The 17,790-nt window shown below is 47.5% G+C and overlaps 1 protein-coding gene across 1 annotated transcript in view; it reads left to right on the top strand.

Moving 5' to 3' along the window:
- Positions 1-8,386, top strand: part of si:ch1073-396h14.1 (disintegrin and metalloproteinase domain-containing protein 10) — a 67,327-nt gene extending 58,941 nt beyond the window's left edge. The window contains exons 10-15 of the mRNA XM_055940581.1: positions 925-1,096; positions 2,663-2,807; positions 3,135-3,318; positions 3,963-4,062; positions 4,354-4,583; positions 6,708-8,386. Of these exons, the coding sequence (XP_055796556.1) occupies positions 925-1,096; positions 2,663-2,807; positions 3,135-3,318; positions 3,963-4,062; positions 4,354-4,583; positions 6,708-6,812 (936 nt within the window). The 3' untranslated portion in view covers positions 6,813-8,386. The remainder of the gene's footprint in view (positions 1-924; positions 1,097-2,662; positions 2,808-3,134; positions 3,319-3,962; positions 4,063-4,353; positions 4,584-6,707) is intronic.
- Positions 8,387-17,790: the final 9,404 nt, after the last annotated feature.

Raw genomic sequence — 17,790 nt, 5'->3', positions numbered from 1 at the left:
CACAGGAGTCGCTGGAGCGCGATGAGACAAGGATATCCCTACCGGCCAAACCCTCCCTACCCCGGACGACGCTATGCCAATTGTGCGTCGCCCCACGGACCTCCCGGTCGCGGCCGGCTGCGACAGAGCCTGGGCGCAAACCCAGAGACTCTGGTGGCGCAGTTAGCACTGCGATGCAGTGCCCTAGACCACTGCGCCACCCGGGAGGCCCGGTGTGTCGTTAGTTATGAGAACATTGTATTCCTCTTCCAGAACCATGGCCTACAGTGACACAGCACTTTTGTCTCTCTCCTAAAATTACCTTCATTTAAGTTAACAAGCGCTTGTATCCAGCAATAAAGAGAGACATTTTTAGTCTAAAAATCTGTCTTTCTGCCACCGAACAAAGCAGTTAACCCACTGTTCCTAGGCCGTCATAAATAAGAATTTGTTCTTAACTGACTTGCCAGGTTAAATAAAGGTTACATCTTGGGGGCTCCCGAGTGGCGCAGCGGTCAAAGGCACTGCATCTCAGTGCTAGAGGCATCACTACAGACCCTGGTTTGATTCCAGGCTGTATCACAACCGGCCGTGGTTGGGAGTCCCATAGTGTGGTGTACAATTGGCCCAGCGTCATCCGGGTTGTACCCTGGCCAAACCCTCATTGTAAATAATAATTTGTTCTTCATTTTTTACAATGAGTTCAGTAGTTGCTTTCCCAGAATCACCCCATACAAATCCCTCCGATAGTCTTACTTTTAATGAAAAAGGATATTCAGTATTAACTTCCTTTTCATCTGGTGGAAATGATTGAATTTGACATAAATATGTTTGAATATGAGGGCCCCAATGTCCATAATCTTGTACTAGAAGGAGACAAAACTTCTTGAGCTCATTCTACTGTGAAGTAGAACCTTTATGTTCTGTGTTGTATTTGCTTCTCAGCATGATGAAGGTTTGGATTGTGGGAACCTGGGTTCTTCTGGAGGGAAAGGCAGGTTCTTGATGTTCCCTCACGCTACCAATGAGGTCCGGGAGAACAACGATAAGTTCTCTCCCTGCAGCATCAAGCATATCAGCCGAGTCCTGAAAGTCAAGAAGGATGACTGCTTTGTGGGTGAGGCTCTACATGTAGGTCTAAACAAACCAGACCTCCTCTGTGGAAAAGAGGACATCAATAGCATGTAGTGATCTGTTTCTCTACAGTGCCGCCAGAAAGTATTCATACCCATCGACTTTTTCCACATTTTGTTGTGTGAAAGCCTGAATTTAAAATGGATTAAATGTAGATTTTCTTTCACTTCCCTACACACAATACCTGATAATGTCAAAGTGGAATTATGTTTTTCAAAATGTTTACAAATTAATAAAAAATGAAAAGCTTAAGTCAAAAGTATTCAACCACTTTGTTATGGCATGCCTAAATAAGTTCAGGAGTAGAAATCACATAATCACATAGTAAATTGCATGGACTCACTCCGTGTGCAATAGTAGTGTTAAACGTGATTTTTGAAAACTACCTCATCTCTTTACCCCACACATACAATTCTCTTTAACGTCCCTCAGTTCCAGCAGTGAATTTTTAAACACATATTCAACCACAAAGACCAGGGAGGTTTTCCAATGCCTAACAATGAAGGGCCCCTATTGGTAGATGGGTAAACATAAAAAGCAGACATTTATTATCCCTTTGAGCATGGTTATTACTTTTACACGTTGGATGGTGTATCAATACACCCAGTCACTGCAAAGATACAGGCATCATTCCTAACTCAGTTGCCGGAGAGGAAGGAAACAGCTCAGGGATTTCCCCATGAGGCCAATGGTGACTTTAAAACAGTTACAGAGTTTAATGGCTGTGATAGGAGAAAACTGAGGGTGGATCAACAACATTGTAGTTACACCACAATACTAACCTAACTAACCAGAGTGTAAAGAAGGAAGCCTGTACAGAATAAAAGTATTCCAAAACATGCATCCTGTTTGCAACAAGGCAACAAGTATCTGCTTTTCACCAGACACTGGAAGATGAATTCCCATTTCAGCAGGACAATAACCTTAAACACAAGGCCAAATCTACACTGAAGTTGCTTACCAAGAAGACAGAGAATGGTCGAGTTACAGTTTTGACTTAAATCTACTTGAAAATCTATGGCAAGACCTGAAAATGGTTGTCTAGCAATGATCATCAATCAATTTGACAGAGCTTGAAGAATTTTGAAAAGAATAATGGGTGAATGTTGCACAATCCAGGTGTACACAGCTGTAATCGTTGCCAAAGGTGCTACTACAAAGTATTGACTCAAATAAATATCTAATTACATAAGTATTCACACCTCTAGTTCATCTTCAATAAATTTGCAAAAATGTATAAAAACGTGTTTTACATTGTCATTATGGGGTATTGTGTGTAGATTGGTGAGATAAAAAAATATGTTTTAATCAATTTCGAATTCAGGCTGTAACAACAAAATATGGAATATGTCAAATGGTATGAATACTTTCTGAAGGCACTGTATCTCTCTGTGTCTCTCTCTGTGTGTCTCTCTCTCTGTATCTATCTCTCTCTTTCTCTGGATCTGATTTATTCCAATCATTTATGAAGATACTACAGGACATCTACATGAGTCAGCAGTGTTGAAATGAGCTAATGTGTGTGGCTATATGTGTTCTGTCCTGTCAGTCAGTGATCAGCCCATCTGTGGGAATCGGATCGTGGAGGAGGGGGAGGAGTGTGACGTGGGCCACAACGAGACAGACCTCTGCTGCCAAAGCGCCAAGGAATCTGTGGGCATCCAGTGTCGCCTGAAACCTGGCAAGAAGTGCAGGTAACTTCTGTTCCAAAGTTTCGCAATTAAAATCAGTAGTAGGATTAAAATTCTCCTTTTGCAATTTGCTGATTCTAGATCTGTTTCTATGGGTCATTTCTATACAAAGTTACATAACATCACCCATGGAACATTTTTGTCAAAGCAGAGTTGTGGTTGTGGATGTGAGGATAATTACCTCTATCTTACCATTCAAAAACAAAGCAGTAAACCACAACACCTATGTTAAGAAATTGTCTTTCTTTGTCTATCTGTCTGTCCGCCCACCTGCCTGTCTGTCTCTCTGTCTGTCTATCTGTCTGTTTGTCTTTCTGTCTGTCCCCTCAGTCCCAGTCAAGGTCTGTGCTGTGGGCCAGCATGTGTCTTGAAACCGTCAGGGGTCAGCTGTGAGGAGGAGTCAGACTGTCAGCTGGAGAGTATATGCTCTGGTCTCTCCCCCATCTGCCCCGAGCCTGTGGCCAAGGCCAACATGACCGTATGCAGTCTGGGCACCCGGGTGTGTCTCAACGGGGTGAGCACCGTAGGAGGGCCAGACAATGACTCAACCTTTTCACCCATTGCACCCACTGTCTCATTTCGAAGATATTCCAAAGTCAACAGTATCCACTTTCACAGGATCTGTTGTCCTTGGCTGCCAACTTGAGTACATTTACTAATTTTTTTCACCCATTCAGATGGTAAATGGGGTTCTGAGTTTGGAAAGTTGTTCTGAATGTGAAGATTGCTCAAGTTTTTCAACGTAAATTACATACGTATGGCTCACTATGGGGGCATAAATCCTGAAATATAAGATTTGGACCAGAACACATTTCCGAGGCTGCCTGGAGCAGGGAAAAAGTTAACTGAATACAGATGTTTAGGATTTGGGGAAATGAGCAGGCCTGTCCTGCATTTTTGTCTGTGAGACTTCACTGGTGGCCATAATATACCAGAGCTCATCCAGACTTTGGTGTTCTCCTCTCTGTTATTCTCCTTTCATTCTCTTTATGTCTTCTCCCCTCTCTCCTCTATTTCACCATCCTTCTTTCCCTCTCTCTCTATCCTTCCCCTCCTCTGCCCCTATCCTTTCCCCTTTCTCCATCTCTCTCTCTCTCCCTCCTTCCCTCCTTCACTCTTCCCTATCCTTTTCTCTCCATTTCTCCCTCTATTTCTCAGAACTGTGCTAAATCACTGTGTGTGAGGTACGGCCTGGAGCAGTGTGACTGTCTGGGAGAGTCCAAAAAAGAAAAGTGCCACATGTGCTGCCAACAGCCGGGTAAGCACAATCCCTCTTCTCCTCCCTCACCCTCGTTTCCTCTGATGTGCTTAGATCTGGGGACTGTGTTTATGATTGGGGCACAAACAAAGCTGTGTACATTTGCTTTGATTTTCCCATCATAATACGTTCTTCTGTTCGAACATCTGATGTGCTGTGGAAAAGTTCAATTTAACAAGGATAAGGAGCTTAGTTACAAATGTGTGCATGTGCTTTTCCACTCAGTAAACTCAATCATTTCACCTATAACAAAATGTTCACTGTATTTCTCCATGTATTTCTTCACCTCAGACAAGCCTGCAACCTGCGCCAGCACCACATCCTCTGTCTTGACCAAGCATTTCCAGGGAAAGCGTGTAGCCTTGGTTGCCGGGGCACCGTGTTCAGCCAAGCAGGGCTACTGCGACATGTTCCAGGTGTGTCGCATCCTGGACGCTGACGGGCCCATCGCCAGGCTGAAGAACTCCTTCCTCCACCTGGTAGACCTGGATGAGTTTGATGACCTGGCTGAGTGGATAAAGGTTTGTTCTATGTTTGTTGTGCTTGAGGGGGTCGGCTATCTATCTACTCTATGACGTATTTATTTTACAACAGGCCAGAGGATCCTAGCAGATGGGGTGTGTTGAGATGCGTGTTGAGCTCAGTGTATATACAGTCGTGGCCAAAAGTTTTGAGAATGACACAAATATTAATTTTCACATTCTGCTGCCTCAGTTTGTATGATGGCAATTTGCATATACTCCAGAATGTTATGAAGAGTGATCAGATGAATTGCAATTTATTGCAAAGTCCCTCTTTGCCATGCAAATGAACTGAATCCCCCAAAAACATTTCCACTGCATTTCTGCCCTGCCACAAAAGGACCAGCTGACATCATGTCAGTGATTCTCTCGTTAACACAGGTGTGAGTGTTGACGAGGACAAGGCTGGAGATCACTCTGTCATGCTGATTGAGTTCGAATAACAGACTGGAAGCTTCAAAAGGAGGGTGGTGCTTGGAATCATTGTTCTTCTTCTGTCAATCATGGTTACCTGCAAGGAAACACGTGCCGTCATCATTGCTTTGTATAAAAAGGGCTTCACATGCAAGGATATTGCTGCCAGTAAGATTGCACCTAAATCAACCATTTATCGGATCATCGAGAACTTCAATGAGAGCGGTTCAATTGTTGTGAAGAAGGCTTCAGGGCGCCCAAGAAAGTCCAGCAAGCGCCAGGACCGTCTCCTAACGTTGATTCAGCTGCGGGATCGGGGCACCACCAGTACAAAGCTTGCTCAGGAATAGCAGCAGGCAGGTATGAGTGTATCTGCACGCACACTGAGGCGAAGACTTTTGGAGGTTGGTCTGGTGTCAAGAAGGGCAGCAAAGAAGCCACGTCTCTCCAGGAAAAACATCAGCGACAGACTGATATTCTGCTAAAGGCACAGGGATTGGACTGCTGAGGATTTTCTCTGATGAATCCCCTTTCCGATTGTTTGGGGCATCCGGATAAAAGCTTGTCAGGAGAAGACAAGGTGAGCGCTACCATTAGTCCTTTGTCATGCCAACAGTAAAGCATCCTGAGACCATTCATGTGTGGGGTTGCTTCTCAGCCAAAGGAGTGGGCTCACTGACATTTTTGCCTAAGAAAACAGCCATGATTAAAGAATGGTACCAACACATCCTCCGAGAGCAACTTCTCCCAAACATCCAGGAACAGTTTGATGATGAACAATGCCTTTTCCAGCATGATGGAGCACCTTGCCATAAGGCAAAAGTGATAACTAAGTGGCTCGGGGAACAAACCATTGATATTTTGGGTCCATGGCCAGGAAACTCCCCAGACCTTAATCCCATTGAGAACTTGTGGTCAATCCTCAAGAGGCGGGTGGACAAACAGAAACCCACAAATTCTGATAAACTCTAAGCATTGATTATGCAAGAATTGTCTGCCATCAGTCAGGATGTGGCCCAGAAGTTAATTGACAGCATGCCAGGGATTGCAGAGGTCTTGAAAAAGAAGGGTCAACACTGCAAATTTTGACTCTGCATCAACTTTATGTAATTGTCAATAAAAGCCTTTGACACTTTTGAAATGCTTGTAATTTTACTTCAGTATTCCATAGTAACATCTGACAACAACAAAAAAAGACACTTCTCAAAACTTTTGGCCACGACTGTAGAAAGCTTCCTCTGTTGATGTTCTTCGTTCAGATGTTCCAGCCTCAGTTGGCTTTGAGCTTTGGTCTCGCTAGAAAGCGCAGCGAATCAGGAATGCCCACAGGGATTTAAAAGATCTGTTCAGGTGCGTCATGTTGAGTTAGCGAGATGGTGGCACCTACTAGTGCTTAGATGTACCGCTCACACAATTGGTTTGGGAGCCATGCCAGCTAATGGTTATTAGACTTAGATATGGCAGTAGTAGTGTTTCCATACCACATATGAATTGGCTACTGCATGCCCATTGGTTCCATCCAAATGAGTGTGACACATAAGGAATGCTAGCTGACTAACATCCTGTAAAAAATGGCTTCTTGAAGAAAAGAACACATCAATGTGAATTAAAGTAAGTTGCAGTGGTGTTTTGACTATTTAACATCTGACAATAGCAGATTGGAACTAAAGTGGGTGAGTGTTTGACTTGTTGTGCTCTTGTCGTCTGCAGACTCACTGGTGGGCCATTCTCTTGGCCATCATGACTCTGTCTGCCGTGATGGTCAGCACCGTGTGCCTGTGTGGACGTACCCTGGACATGGGTGACCCAGAGTAACCACTGTAGCTCCAACAGTGGCAGTTGGTGCCATTCAAGATTAGGGAGAGCGGCAATATTTTTTATGAGCATGGCCTTATTTCGATTACAGCATATTGGATGACTGCCATTCATATTCCCTTCACCCAGCTCAATGTAACATCGATAGACTTAGGTTACTACATGCTACTCGAATTGGCCCTATACCCATCATGAGGTTGCTACAACCTAGTCTAAAAATGAAAGTTTATAACGTAGGTGCACAGGTCTAGAGACAAATTGGAGTAATCACATTCACATTTAATTCCGACTTGTACACTCTTGCCTGCATCTATCTGATCTGGGGTGTAATCATTAGTCCAAGCAGTTAGAAAACGTTCAGTTCTGCAACTAAAACTATACGTTTTGTAACAGAACCGGCGGAATGAATACTCCCCTGATCATCTGCACACATAGTTCACTTTCATAGCAGCCACATACAGCATCATCACTTTGCTCGTTGTATAATTAATTCTCGCATCTACGCGCTCTCCTTCTCTCACCTTTTTCCTTCACGTGGACTTCAGTTTATAACTCAACAGCTGTCTGTGATTAGGCACAAAAACCTCTCCAAGCCAAACCTTCATAACATAACCACTAACCGCTACACAGCCTACATCGTTGTCACCATATTAACGTTATAGTCATCAAACTATAACTAACGTGTTAGTAAACCCATAATCCAAGCCATGTGTACAATTACACAGTACAGTGTACAGCAAGCAGTTTAGCAGTTACCACGGTGGGCTCAGGTAGCAATACATTTATAAAAACGAAAGCTTACCTTGACTTTGAAGAGTTGCAGTGTTGGATAGCTTTTGCCAGCTAGCTAACATAAATAGCATTCTTCTCTGCTCCAGTCAGGTTGTTGAGTAGGCTAAATTAGCTGCATTAGCTAAGTAAGTGAAAGGGGTAAATTAAGAATTCAAAAAATACAATGAAATGTATCTCTCTGCTGCTTCTTCTTAATTTTTAAAGAAATGTATTTCTTCAAAACAGTTAAACTATTGTCTTTCTCTTTAAGTCAACTACTCACCACACTAGCTTATGCTTTCAGTAATAGATTAATTCTCTGATCATTTGATTGGATGGACAAGATGTTAGTTCATACTGCAAAAACTCTGATAGGTTGGAGGACGTCGGAGGTGGGATCAATACACTATCATTCAAGTCTCAATTCGAGTCCCAAGTCGAACGGGTTGAGTCTCGATGTCACACCCTGGCCTAACCAAAATAGAGAATAAAAGCCTCTCTATGGCCAGGGTGTGACATCGAGACTCAACCCGTTCGACTTGTGACTAGGGTGTGCATTCTAGTTTCTTTATTTCTATGTTTCTATTTCTTTGTGTTTGGCCGGGTGTAGTTCTCAATCAGAGGCATCTGTCTATCGTTGTCTCTGATTGAGAACCATACTTAGGTATCCCTTTTTTCCACCTGTCTTTGTGGGAAGTTGACTTTGTTTAGGGCACATAGCCTTTAGCTTCACGGTTTGTTTTTGTAGTGTTTATTGTTTTGTTCTGCGTCATTTTTATTAATTAAAGGAACATGGACGCTGACCACGCTGCACCTTGGTCCTCTTCTTTTAACGGCACTGACACTCGAGTCAAGTCCAAGTCGTGCATTCTTAAAGCAAGTCAATTCGAGTAGAGTCACACGTTTCTTCAAGTCAAGTCTCAAGTCAGTAAATAAATAATCTATACATGCAATGACTTGTGCAGCTTTTTCTGTTTAATGAGGCTACCAGACTGCACTTTTCATTATTTTGTCTACAACATATTTTGATATATTTCAAGCACTTTTGACATACCAAAAGACTATGCAAGTAATTGTTGCTTGATGACCCATTACTTGTAAGCTTGCAAAGTAAACAATTAATATTCTTGATCACCAAAATGTTGTGGGAGCTAGACATTTATTTATGGCAATCCTCTCTCCCTTCCATTTGACTTTTGCACTGCACCCGATCCTATAGCTGTACAGAAAATCCGAAATCTGTTCACTAGCTCTGTGGTTCTCAAACTTTTTGACACGCAAACCCGCAAAAAGCAGTGGTTCAAAGCTTGCGGCCCCACACGCACGCACGCGCGAACACACATGCACAATGGCTGGGCAAATGAAGTCTGACATTGCAGCACTAAACAGCAATGCATTTTCATTCATTTGCTTTTTTTTTTTTTTAACTAAGTTTTTACACCTGCATTTTTTTGTTGAACGTCATTCACGTTAGCAGCCAATATATCAAGTAGAGATGTACTGTCACTTCTATGGAGTCCAGAGCAAGCATAATCGTACAACCTACATACCTATTTATTTTTTATTTAACCTTTATTTAAAAAACTTCTTCGGGATCGGTGTCCCTTCCACGGGACAGTTCAGCTAATGTATGCTAATGCGATTAGCATGAGGTTGTAAGTAACAAGAAAATTTCCCAGGACATAGACACATCTGATATTGGCAGAAAGCTTAATTTCTTGTTAATCTAACTGCACTGTCCAATTTACAGAAGCTATTAAAGTGAAAGAATAACATGCTATTGTTTGAGGAGAGTGCACAATTTTGAACATGAAAAGTTATTAAAAAACTAGGCACATTTGGGCAGTCTTGATACAATATTTTGAACAGAAATACAATGGTTCATTGGATCAGTCTAAAACGTTGCAGGTACACTGCTGCCATCTAACGGCCAAAATCTAAATTGCACCTGGGCTGGAATAATACATGATGGCCTGTCTCTTGCATTTCAAAAATAATAGTACAAAAAAATACAAAATAACGTTTTTTTTTCTTTGTATTACCTTTTACCAGATCTAATGTGTTATATTGTCCTACATTCCTTTCACATTTCCACAAACGTCAAAGTGTTTCCTTTCAAATGGTACCAAGAATATGCATATCCTTGCTTCAGGGCCTGAGCTACAGGAAGTTAGATTTGGGTATATCATTTAAGGCTAAAATTATTTTTAAAGGGGGCGGATCCTTAAAGAACAAATTCTTATTTACAATGACGGCCTACCCCAGCCAAACCCAGACGACACTGGGCCAATTGTGCACCACCCTATGGGACTCCCAATCATGGCCAGATTTGATACAGTCTGGAATCGAACCAGTATTGTACACACTGCAAAATTACTGCAGTAAAAAAAACGGTTATTTTGGATGCAGTATTTGCAATATTTGACGAAACACCCCAAACCGGAACTAATGCTACTGGGATCTCACACATCCCATTCAGTCCTGGCAGATTCTCTACGTCTACAGCAGAATCTGCCCACAGGAGATTATCCTTCAACCAGTTGATCAGGACAGGCACAATCAGTGCGCTTTCTGATGTAAGATAATGGGGTCACCCTGACCTGGTTAACCTAATGGAATGGGGTCAGAAACTCAGGGACACAATGGAATAAGTCAGGTTTATTTGGGTGCAGCAGAAGGATTATAACTTGTATCAAAAACACAATGGGTGTTATAACATTACCTGCATAATTTGTAAACCCTTTATATACAGTACCTTCAGAAAGTATTCAGACCACTTGACTTATTTCACTTTTTGGTAGGTTACAGCCTCATTCTAAAATTGATTAAATCGTTTTTTTCCTCATCAATCTACACACAATACCACATAATGACAAAGCAATTTTTGCTCCTTTGTGTGCTTAGGGTTGTTGTCCTATTTGAAGGTGACCTCCAGTCTGAGGTCCTGAGCGCTCTGGAGCAGATTTTCATCAAGGATCTTTCTGTACTTTGCTCCGTTCATCTTTCCCTTGATCCTGACTAGTCTCCCAGCCCCTGCCGCTGAAAAACATCCCCACAGCATGATGCTGCCACCACCATGCTTCACCGTAGGGATTGTGCCAGGTTTCCTCTGGATGTGATGCTTGGCACTCAGGCCAAAGAGTTAAATATTGATGACATCAGACCAGAGAATCGTGTTTAGGTGCCTTTTGGCAAACTCCAAGCGGGTGGTGATGTGCATTTTACTGAGGAGTGGCTTCCGTCTGGCCACTATATCATAAAGGCCTGATTGGTGGAGTGCTGCAGAGATGGTTGTCCTTTTGGAAGGTTCTCCCATCTCCACAGAGGAACTCTGGAGCTCTGTCAGAGTGACCATCAGGTTCTTGGTCAACTCCCTGACCAAGGCCCTTCTCCCCCAATTGCTCAGTTTGGCCTGGCGGCCAGCTCTAGCAAGGGTCTTCGTGGTTCCAAACTTCTTCCATTTAAGAATGATGGAAGCCACTGGGTTCTTGGGGACCTTCAACGCTGCAGACATTTTTTGGTACCCTTCCCCAGATCTGTGCCTCATCACAATCCTGTCTCGGAGCTCTACCGACAATTCCTTCGACCTCATGGCTTGGTTTTTGCTCTGACATGCACTGTCAACTGTGGGAGTAGTGCAGAGCGTTGCACGAGATCTTCAGTTTCTTGGAAAATTCTCGCATGGAATGGCCTTCATTTCTCAGAACAAGAATAGAGTGATGCGTTTCAGAATAAAATTATTTGTTTCTGGCCATTTTGAGCCTGTAATCGATCCCAAAAATGCTGATGCTTCAGATACTCAACTAGTCTAAAGAAGGCCAGTTTTATTGTTTCTATAATCAGCTCCACAATTTTCAGCTGTGCTAACATAATTGCAAAAGGGTTTTCTAATGATCAATTAGCCTTTTAAAATGATAAACTTGGATTAGAAAACACAACGTTGTCACGCCCTGACCGTAGAGATCCTTTTTATGTCTCTATTTTGGTTGGTCAGGGCGTGAGTTTGGGTGGGCATTCTAGGTCTGGTGTTCTATGTTGTCCTTGTTTTGTATTTCTGTGTGTTTGGCCTGGTATGGTTCTCAATCAGAGGCAGCTGTCTATCGTTGTCTCTGTTTGAGAATCATACTTAGGTAGCCTGTTCCCACCTGTGTTTGTGGGTGGTTGTTTCCTGTTTAGTGTTTGTTTCACCTTTCAGGACTGTTCGTTTGTTGTGTTTGTTGTTTTGTCAAGTGTTGCGTATTTTATTAAACAATATTAACACTTACCACGCTGCACCTTGGTCCTCTTCTCCTTCTCCCGACGACATGTGTTACAAACATGCCATTGGAACACAGGAGTGAGGTTGCTGATATTGGGCCTCTGTACGCCTATGTAGATATTTCCTTAAAGATCAGCTGTTTACAGCAACAATAGTCATTTACAACATTAACAATGTCTACACTGCATTTCTGATCAATTTTATGTTATTTTAATGGAAAAGAAATAGCTTTTCTTTAAAAAACAAGGACATTTATAAGTTGAACAGTTGTGTATATACAGTTGAAGTCTGAAGTTTACATACACTTAGGTTGGAGTCATTAAAACATGTTTTTCAACCACTCCACAAATTTCTTGTTAACTTCTCTGCGCTACGGATCCCTTTTACGGGATCATTTTCCTAAACAACCGCTGAATTGAAGCATGCAAAATATGACAAAAAATATTTATAATCATGCAATCACAAGTGAAATATACGAAAACACAACTTAGCTTGTTGTTAATCCACCTATCGTGTCAGATTTTGAAAATATGCTTTACAGAGAAAGAAATCCAAGCTTTTGTGAGTATCAATCAATGCTAGAACAGCTAGCCTTATATTAGCATGGTCACGAAAGTCAGAAAAGCAATAAAATTAATCGCTTACCTTTGATAATCTTCGGATGTTTGCACTCACGAGACTCCCAGTTACTGTCACGCCCTGGCCTTAGTATTCTTTATTTTCTTAATTATTTTTAGTTAGGTCAGGGTGTGACATGGGGAATGTATGTGTTTTTTGTAGTGTCTAGGGTGGTTATATGGTAAAGGGGGTGTTGGGTGTAGTGTATGGGTTTGTGTTGAGTGAATGTGTCTAGCTGTGTCTATGGTTGAGTGTAGGTTCTAGGAAAGTCTATGGTTGCCTGAATTGGGTCTCAATTAGAGACAGCTGGTTATTGTTGTCTCTGATTGGGAGCCATATTTAAGGCAACCATAGGCTTTAGCTGTTTGTGGGGAATTGTCTATGTCAGAGTGTTTAGTGTCAGCACTTATGTTTGTATAGCGTCACGGTCGTCTGTTTTGTTGTATAGTGTTCGTGCCTTCTTTCTTTAATAAAGAAGATGTACTTTCCACGCGCTGCGCCTTGGTCCTCTCTCAGTCCCGTTGACGATCGTGACAGAATTCCCCACCCACTTATGCGGGATCAAGCAGCGTGAAAAGCGGCAACAGGAGCAGCGCAAGGAGGCATGGAAATGTGAGCGTAATCTGGACTACACTACGTGGGAAGAGATCGACAGGTGGGGGATCGACCCAGGGCGAGTGCCGGAGCCCGCCTGGGATTCTCTGGCGCAGTGTGAGGAGGGATACCGGTGAATGGAGGCAGCACGACGATGCGGTAGGAAGCCTGTGAGTCAGCCCAAAAAAATTCTTGGGGGGGGGCTTAGAGGTAGTGGGCCGAGGGCAGGTAGGAGACCTGCGCCCACTTCCCAGGCTAACCGTGGAGAGCGGGAGTACGGGCGAACACCGTGTTACGCAGTAGAGCGCACGGTGTCTCCTGTACGTGTTCATAGCCCGGTGCGGGTTATTCTACCTCCCCGCACTGGTAGGGCTAGATTGGGCATTGAGCCAGGTGTCATGAAGCCGGCTCAACGCGTCTGGTCTCCAGTGCGTCTCCTCGGGCCGGCATACATGGCACCAGCCTTACGCATGGTGTCCCCGGTTCGCCTACGTAGCCCGGTGCGGGTTATTCCACCTCCCCGCACGGGTAGGGCGACGGGGAGCATTCAACCAGGTAAGGTTGGGCAGGCTCGGTGCTCAAGGGAACCAGAACGCCTGCACGGTCCGGTATTTCCGGCGCCACCTCCCCGCCCCAGTCCAGTTCCACCAGTGCCTACACCACGCACCAGGCTTCCAGTGTGTCTCCAGAGCCCTGTTCCTCCTCCACGCACTCGTCCTATGGTGCGTGTCTCCAGCCCGGTACCACCAATTCCGGCACCACGCACCAAGCCTCCTGTGCGTCTCCAGAGTCCTGTGCATCCTGTTGCTGCTCCCCGCATTAGCCCTGAGATGCGTGTCCCCAGCCCGGTACCACCAGTTCCGGCACCACGCACTAGGCCTAATGTGCGTCCCCAGGGTCCAGTATGCCCTGTTCCTTCTCCCCGCACTAGCCTGAAGGTGCGTGTCCTTAGCCCGGTGCCTCCAGTTCCGACACCACGCACCAGGCCTACAGTGCGCCTATTCCGGCCAGAGCCATCCGTCTCCCCAGCGCCATCTGAGCCATCCGTCTCCCCAGCGCCATCTGAGCCATCCGTCTCCCCAGCACCATCTGAGCCATCCGTCTCCCCAGCGCCGTCTGAGCCATCCGTCTCCCCAGCGCCGTCTGAGCCATCCGTCTGTCCCGAGCCATTAGAGCCGCCCGTCTGTCCCGAGCCGTCAGAGCCGTTAGTCAGTCAGGAGCCGCTAGAGCCATTTGTCAGTCAGGATCTGCCAGAGCCGCCAACCAGACAGGATCTGCCAGAGCCGCCAACCAGACAGGATCTGCCAGAGCCGCCAACCAGACAGGATCTGCCAGAGCCGCCAGCCAGCCATGAGCGTCCAGAGCCGTCAGCCAGCCATGAGCGTCCAGAGCCGTCAGCCAGCCATGAGCAGCCAGATCCGTCAGCCAGCCATGAGCAGCCAGATCCGTCAGCCAGCCATGAGCAGCCAGATCCGTCAGCCAGCCATGAGCAGCCAGATCCGTCAGCCAGCCATGAGCAGCCAGATCCGTCAGCCAGCCATGAGCAGCCAGATCCGTCAGCCAGCCATGAGCAGCCAGATCCGTCAGCCAGCCATGAGCCGTCCAGCCAGGATCCGCCAGAGCCGCCCAGCCAGGATCCGCCAGAGCAGTCATCCAGCCAGGATCCGTCCCTCAGTCCGGAGCTGCCGTCCCTCAGTCCGGAGCTGCCCCTTATCCTGGTGCTGCCCCTTATCCTGGTGCTGCCCCTTATCCTGGTGCTGCCCCTTAGTCCGGTGCTGCCCCTTAGTCCGGTGCTGCCCCTTAGTCCGGTGCTGCCCCTTAGTCCGGTGCTGCCCCTTAGTCCGGTGCTGCCCCTTAGTCCGGTGCTGCCCCTTAGTCCGGTGCTGCCCCTTAGTCCGGTGCTGCCCCTTAGTCCGGTGCTGCCCCTTAATCCGGTGGGGTTAATGTGGAGGGTGGCCATTTGGAGGAGGCTACGTAAGCGGGTAGTGACTATGGTGGGGTGGGGACCACGACCAGTGCCGGAGCCGCCGCCGTGGACGGACGCCCACCCAGACCCTCCCCTAGACTATGTGCTGGTGCGCCCGGAGTTCGCACCTTAAGGGGGGGGTTATGTCACGCCCTGGCCTTAGTATTCTTTGTTTTCTTAATTATTTTTAGTTAGGTCAGGGTGTGACATGGGGAATGTATGTGTTTTTTGTAGTGTCTAGGGTGGTTATATGGTAAAGGGGGTGTTGGGTGTAGTGTATGGGTTTGTGTTGAGTGAATGTGTCTAGCTGTGTCTATGGTTGAGTGTAGGTTCTAGGAAAGTCTATGGTTGCCTGAATTGGGTCTCAATTAGAGACAGCTGGTTATTGTTGTCTCTGATTGGGAGCCATATTTAAGGCAACCATAGGCTTTAGCTGTTTGTGGGGAATTGTCTATGTCAGAGTGTTTAGTGTCAGCACTTATGTTTGTATAGCGTCACGGTCGTCTGTTTTGTTGTATAGTGTTCGTGCCTTCTTTCTTTAATAAAGAAGATGTACTTTCCACGCGCTGCGCCTTGGTCCTCTCTCAGTCCCGTTGACGATCGTGACAGAATTCCCCACCCACTTATGCGGGATCAAGCAGCGTGAAAAGCGGCAACAGGAGCAGCGCAAGGAGGCATGGAAATGTGAGCGTAATCTGGACTACACTACGTGGGAAGAGATCGACAGGTGGGCGATCGACCCAGGGCGAGTGCCGGAGCCCGCCTGGGATTCTCTGGCGCAGTGTGAGGAGGGATACCGGTGAATGGAGGCAGCACGACGATGCGGTAGGAAGCCTGTGAGTCAGCCCAAAAAAATTCTTGGGGGGGGGCTTAGAGGTAGTGGGCCGAGGGCAGGTAGGAGACCTGCGCCCACTTCCCAGGCTAACCGTGGAGAGCGGGAGTACGGGCGAACACCGTGTTACGCAGTAGAGCGCACGGTGTCTCCTGTACGTGTTCATAGCCCGGTGCGGGTTATTCTACCTCCCCGCACTGGTAGGGCTAGATTGGGCATTGAGCCAGGTGTCATGAAGCCGGCTCAACGCGTCTGGTCTCCAGTGCGTCTCCTCGGGCCGGCATACATGGCACCAGCCTTACGCATGGTGTCCCCGGTTCGCCTACGTAGCCCGGTGCGGGTTATTCCACCTCCCCGCACGGGTAGGGCGACGGGGAGCATTCAACCAGGTAAGGTTGGGCAGGCTCGGTGCTCAAGGGAACCAGTACGCCTGCACGGTCCGGTATTTCCGGCGCCACCTCCCCGCCCCAGTCCAGTTCCACCAGTGCCTACACCACGCACCAGGCTTCCAGTGTGTCTCCAGAGCCCTGTTCCTCCTCCACGCACTCGTCCTATGGTGCGTGTCTCCAGCCCGGTACCACCAATTCCGGCACCACGCACCAAGCCTCCTGTGCGTCTCCAGAGTCCTGTGCATCCTGTTGCTGCTCCCCGCATTAGCCCTGAGATGCGTGTCCCCAGCCCGGTACCACCAGTTCCGGCACCACGCACTAGGCCTAATGTGCGTCCCCAGGGTCCAGTATGCCCTGTTCCTTCTCCCCGCACTAGCCTGAAGGTGCGTGTCCTTAGCCCGGTGCCTCCAGTTCCGACACCACGCACCAAGCCTACAGTGCGCCTATTCCGGCCAGAGCCATCCGTCTCCCCAGCGCCATCTGAGCCATCCGTCTCCCCAGCGCCATCTGAGCCATCCGTCTCCCCAGCACCATCTGAGCCATCCGTCTCCCCAGCGCCGTCTGAGCCATCCGTCTCCCCAGCGCCGTCTGAGCCATCCGTCTGTCCCGAGCCATTAGAGCCGCCCGTCTGTCCCGAGCCGTCAGAGCCGTTAGTCAGTCAGGAGCCGCTAGAGCCATTTGTCAGTCAGGATCTGCCAGAGCCGCCAACCAGACAGGATCTGCCAGAGCCGCCAACCAGACAGGATCTGCCAGAGCCGCCAACCAGACAGGATCTGCCAGAGCCGCCAGCCAGCCATGAGCGTCCAGAGCCGTCAGCCAGCCATGAGCGTCCAGAGCCGTCAGCCAGCCATGAGCAGCCAGATCCGTCAGCCAGCCATGAGCAGCCAGATCCGTCAGCCAGCCATGAGCAGCCAGATCCGTCAGCCAGCCATGAGCAGCCAGATCCGTCAGCCAGCCATGAGCAGCCAGATCCGTCAGCCAGCCATGAGCAGCCAGATCCGTCAGCCAGCCATGAGCAGCCAGATCCGTCAGCCAGCCATGAGCCGTCCAGCCAGGATCCGCCAGAGCCGCCCAGCCAGGATCCGCCAGAGCAGTCATCCAGCCAGGATCCGTCCCTCAGTCCGGAGCTGCCGTCCCTCAGTCCGGAGCTGCCCCTTATCCTGGTGCTGCCCCTTATCCTGGTGCTGCCCCTTATCCTGGTGCTGCCCCTTAGTCCGGTGCTGCCCCTTAGTCCGGTGCTGCCCCTTAGTCCGGTGCTGCCCCTTAGTCCGGTGCTGCCCCTTAGTCCGGTGCTGCCCCTTAGTCCGGTGCTGCCCCTTAGTCCGGTGCTGCCCCTTAGTCCGGTGCTGCCCCTTAATCCGGTGGGGTTAATGTGGAGGGTGGCCATTTGGAGGAGGCTACGTAAGCGGGTAGTGACTATGGTGGGGTGGGGACCACGACCAGTGCCGGAGCCGCCGCCGTGGACGGACGCCCACCCAGACCCTCCCCTAGACTATGTGCTGGTGCGCCCGGAGTTCGCACCTTAAGGGGGGGGTTATGTCACGCCCTGG

Source organism: Salvelinus fontinalis, chromosome 12 (assembly GCF_029448725.1).
Source record: "Salvelinus fontinalis isolate EN_2023a chromosome 12, ASM2944872v1, whole genome shotgun sequence".
Lineage (NCBI taxonomy): Eukaryota > Metazoa > Chordata > Actinopteri > Salmoniformes > Salmonidae > Salvelinus > Salvelinus fontinalis.
This window is presented reverse-complemented; position numbering and strand designations above follow the sequence as displayed.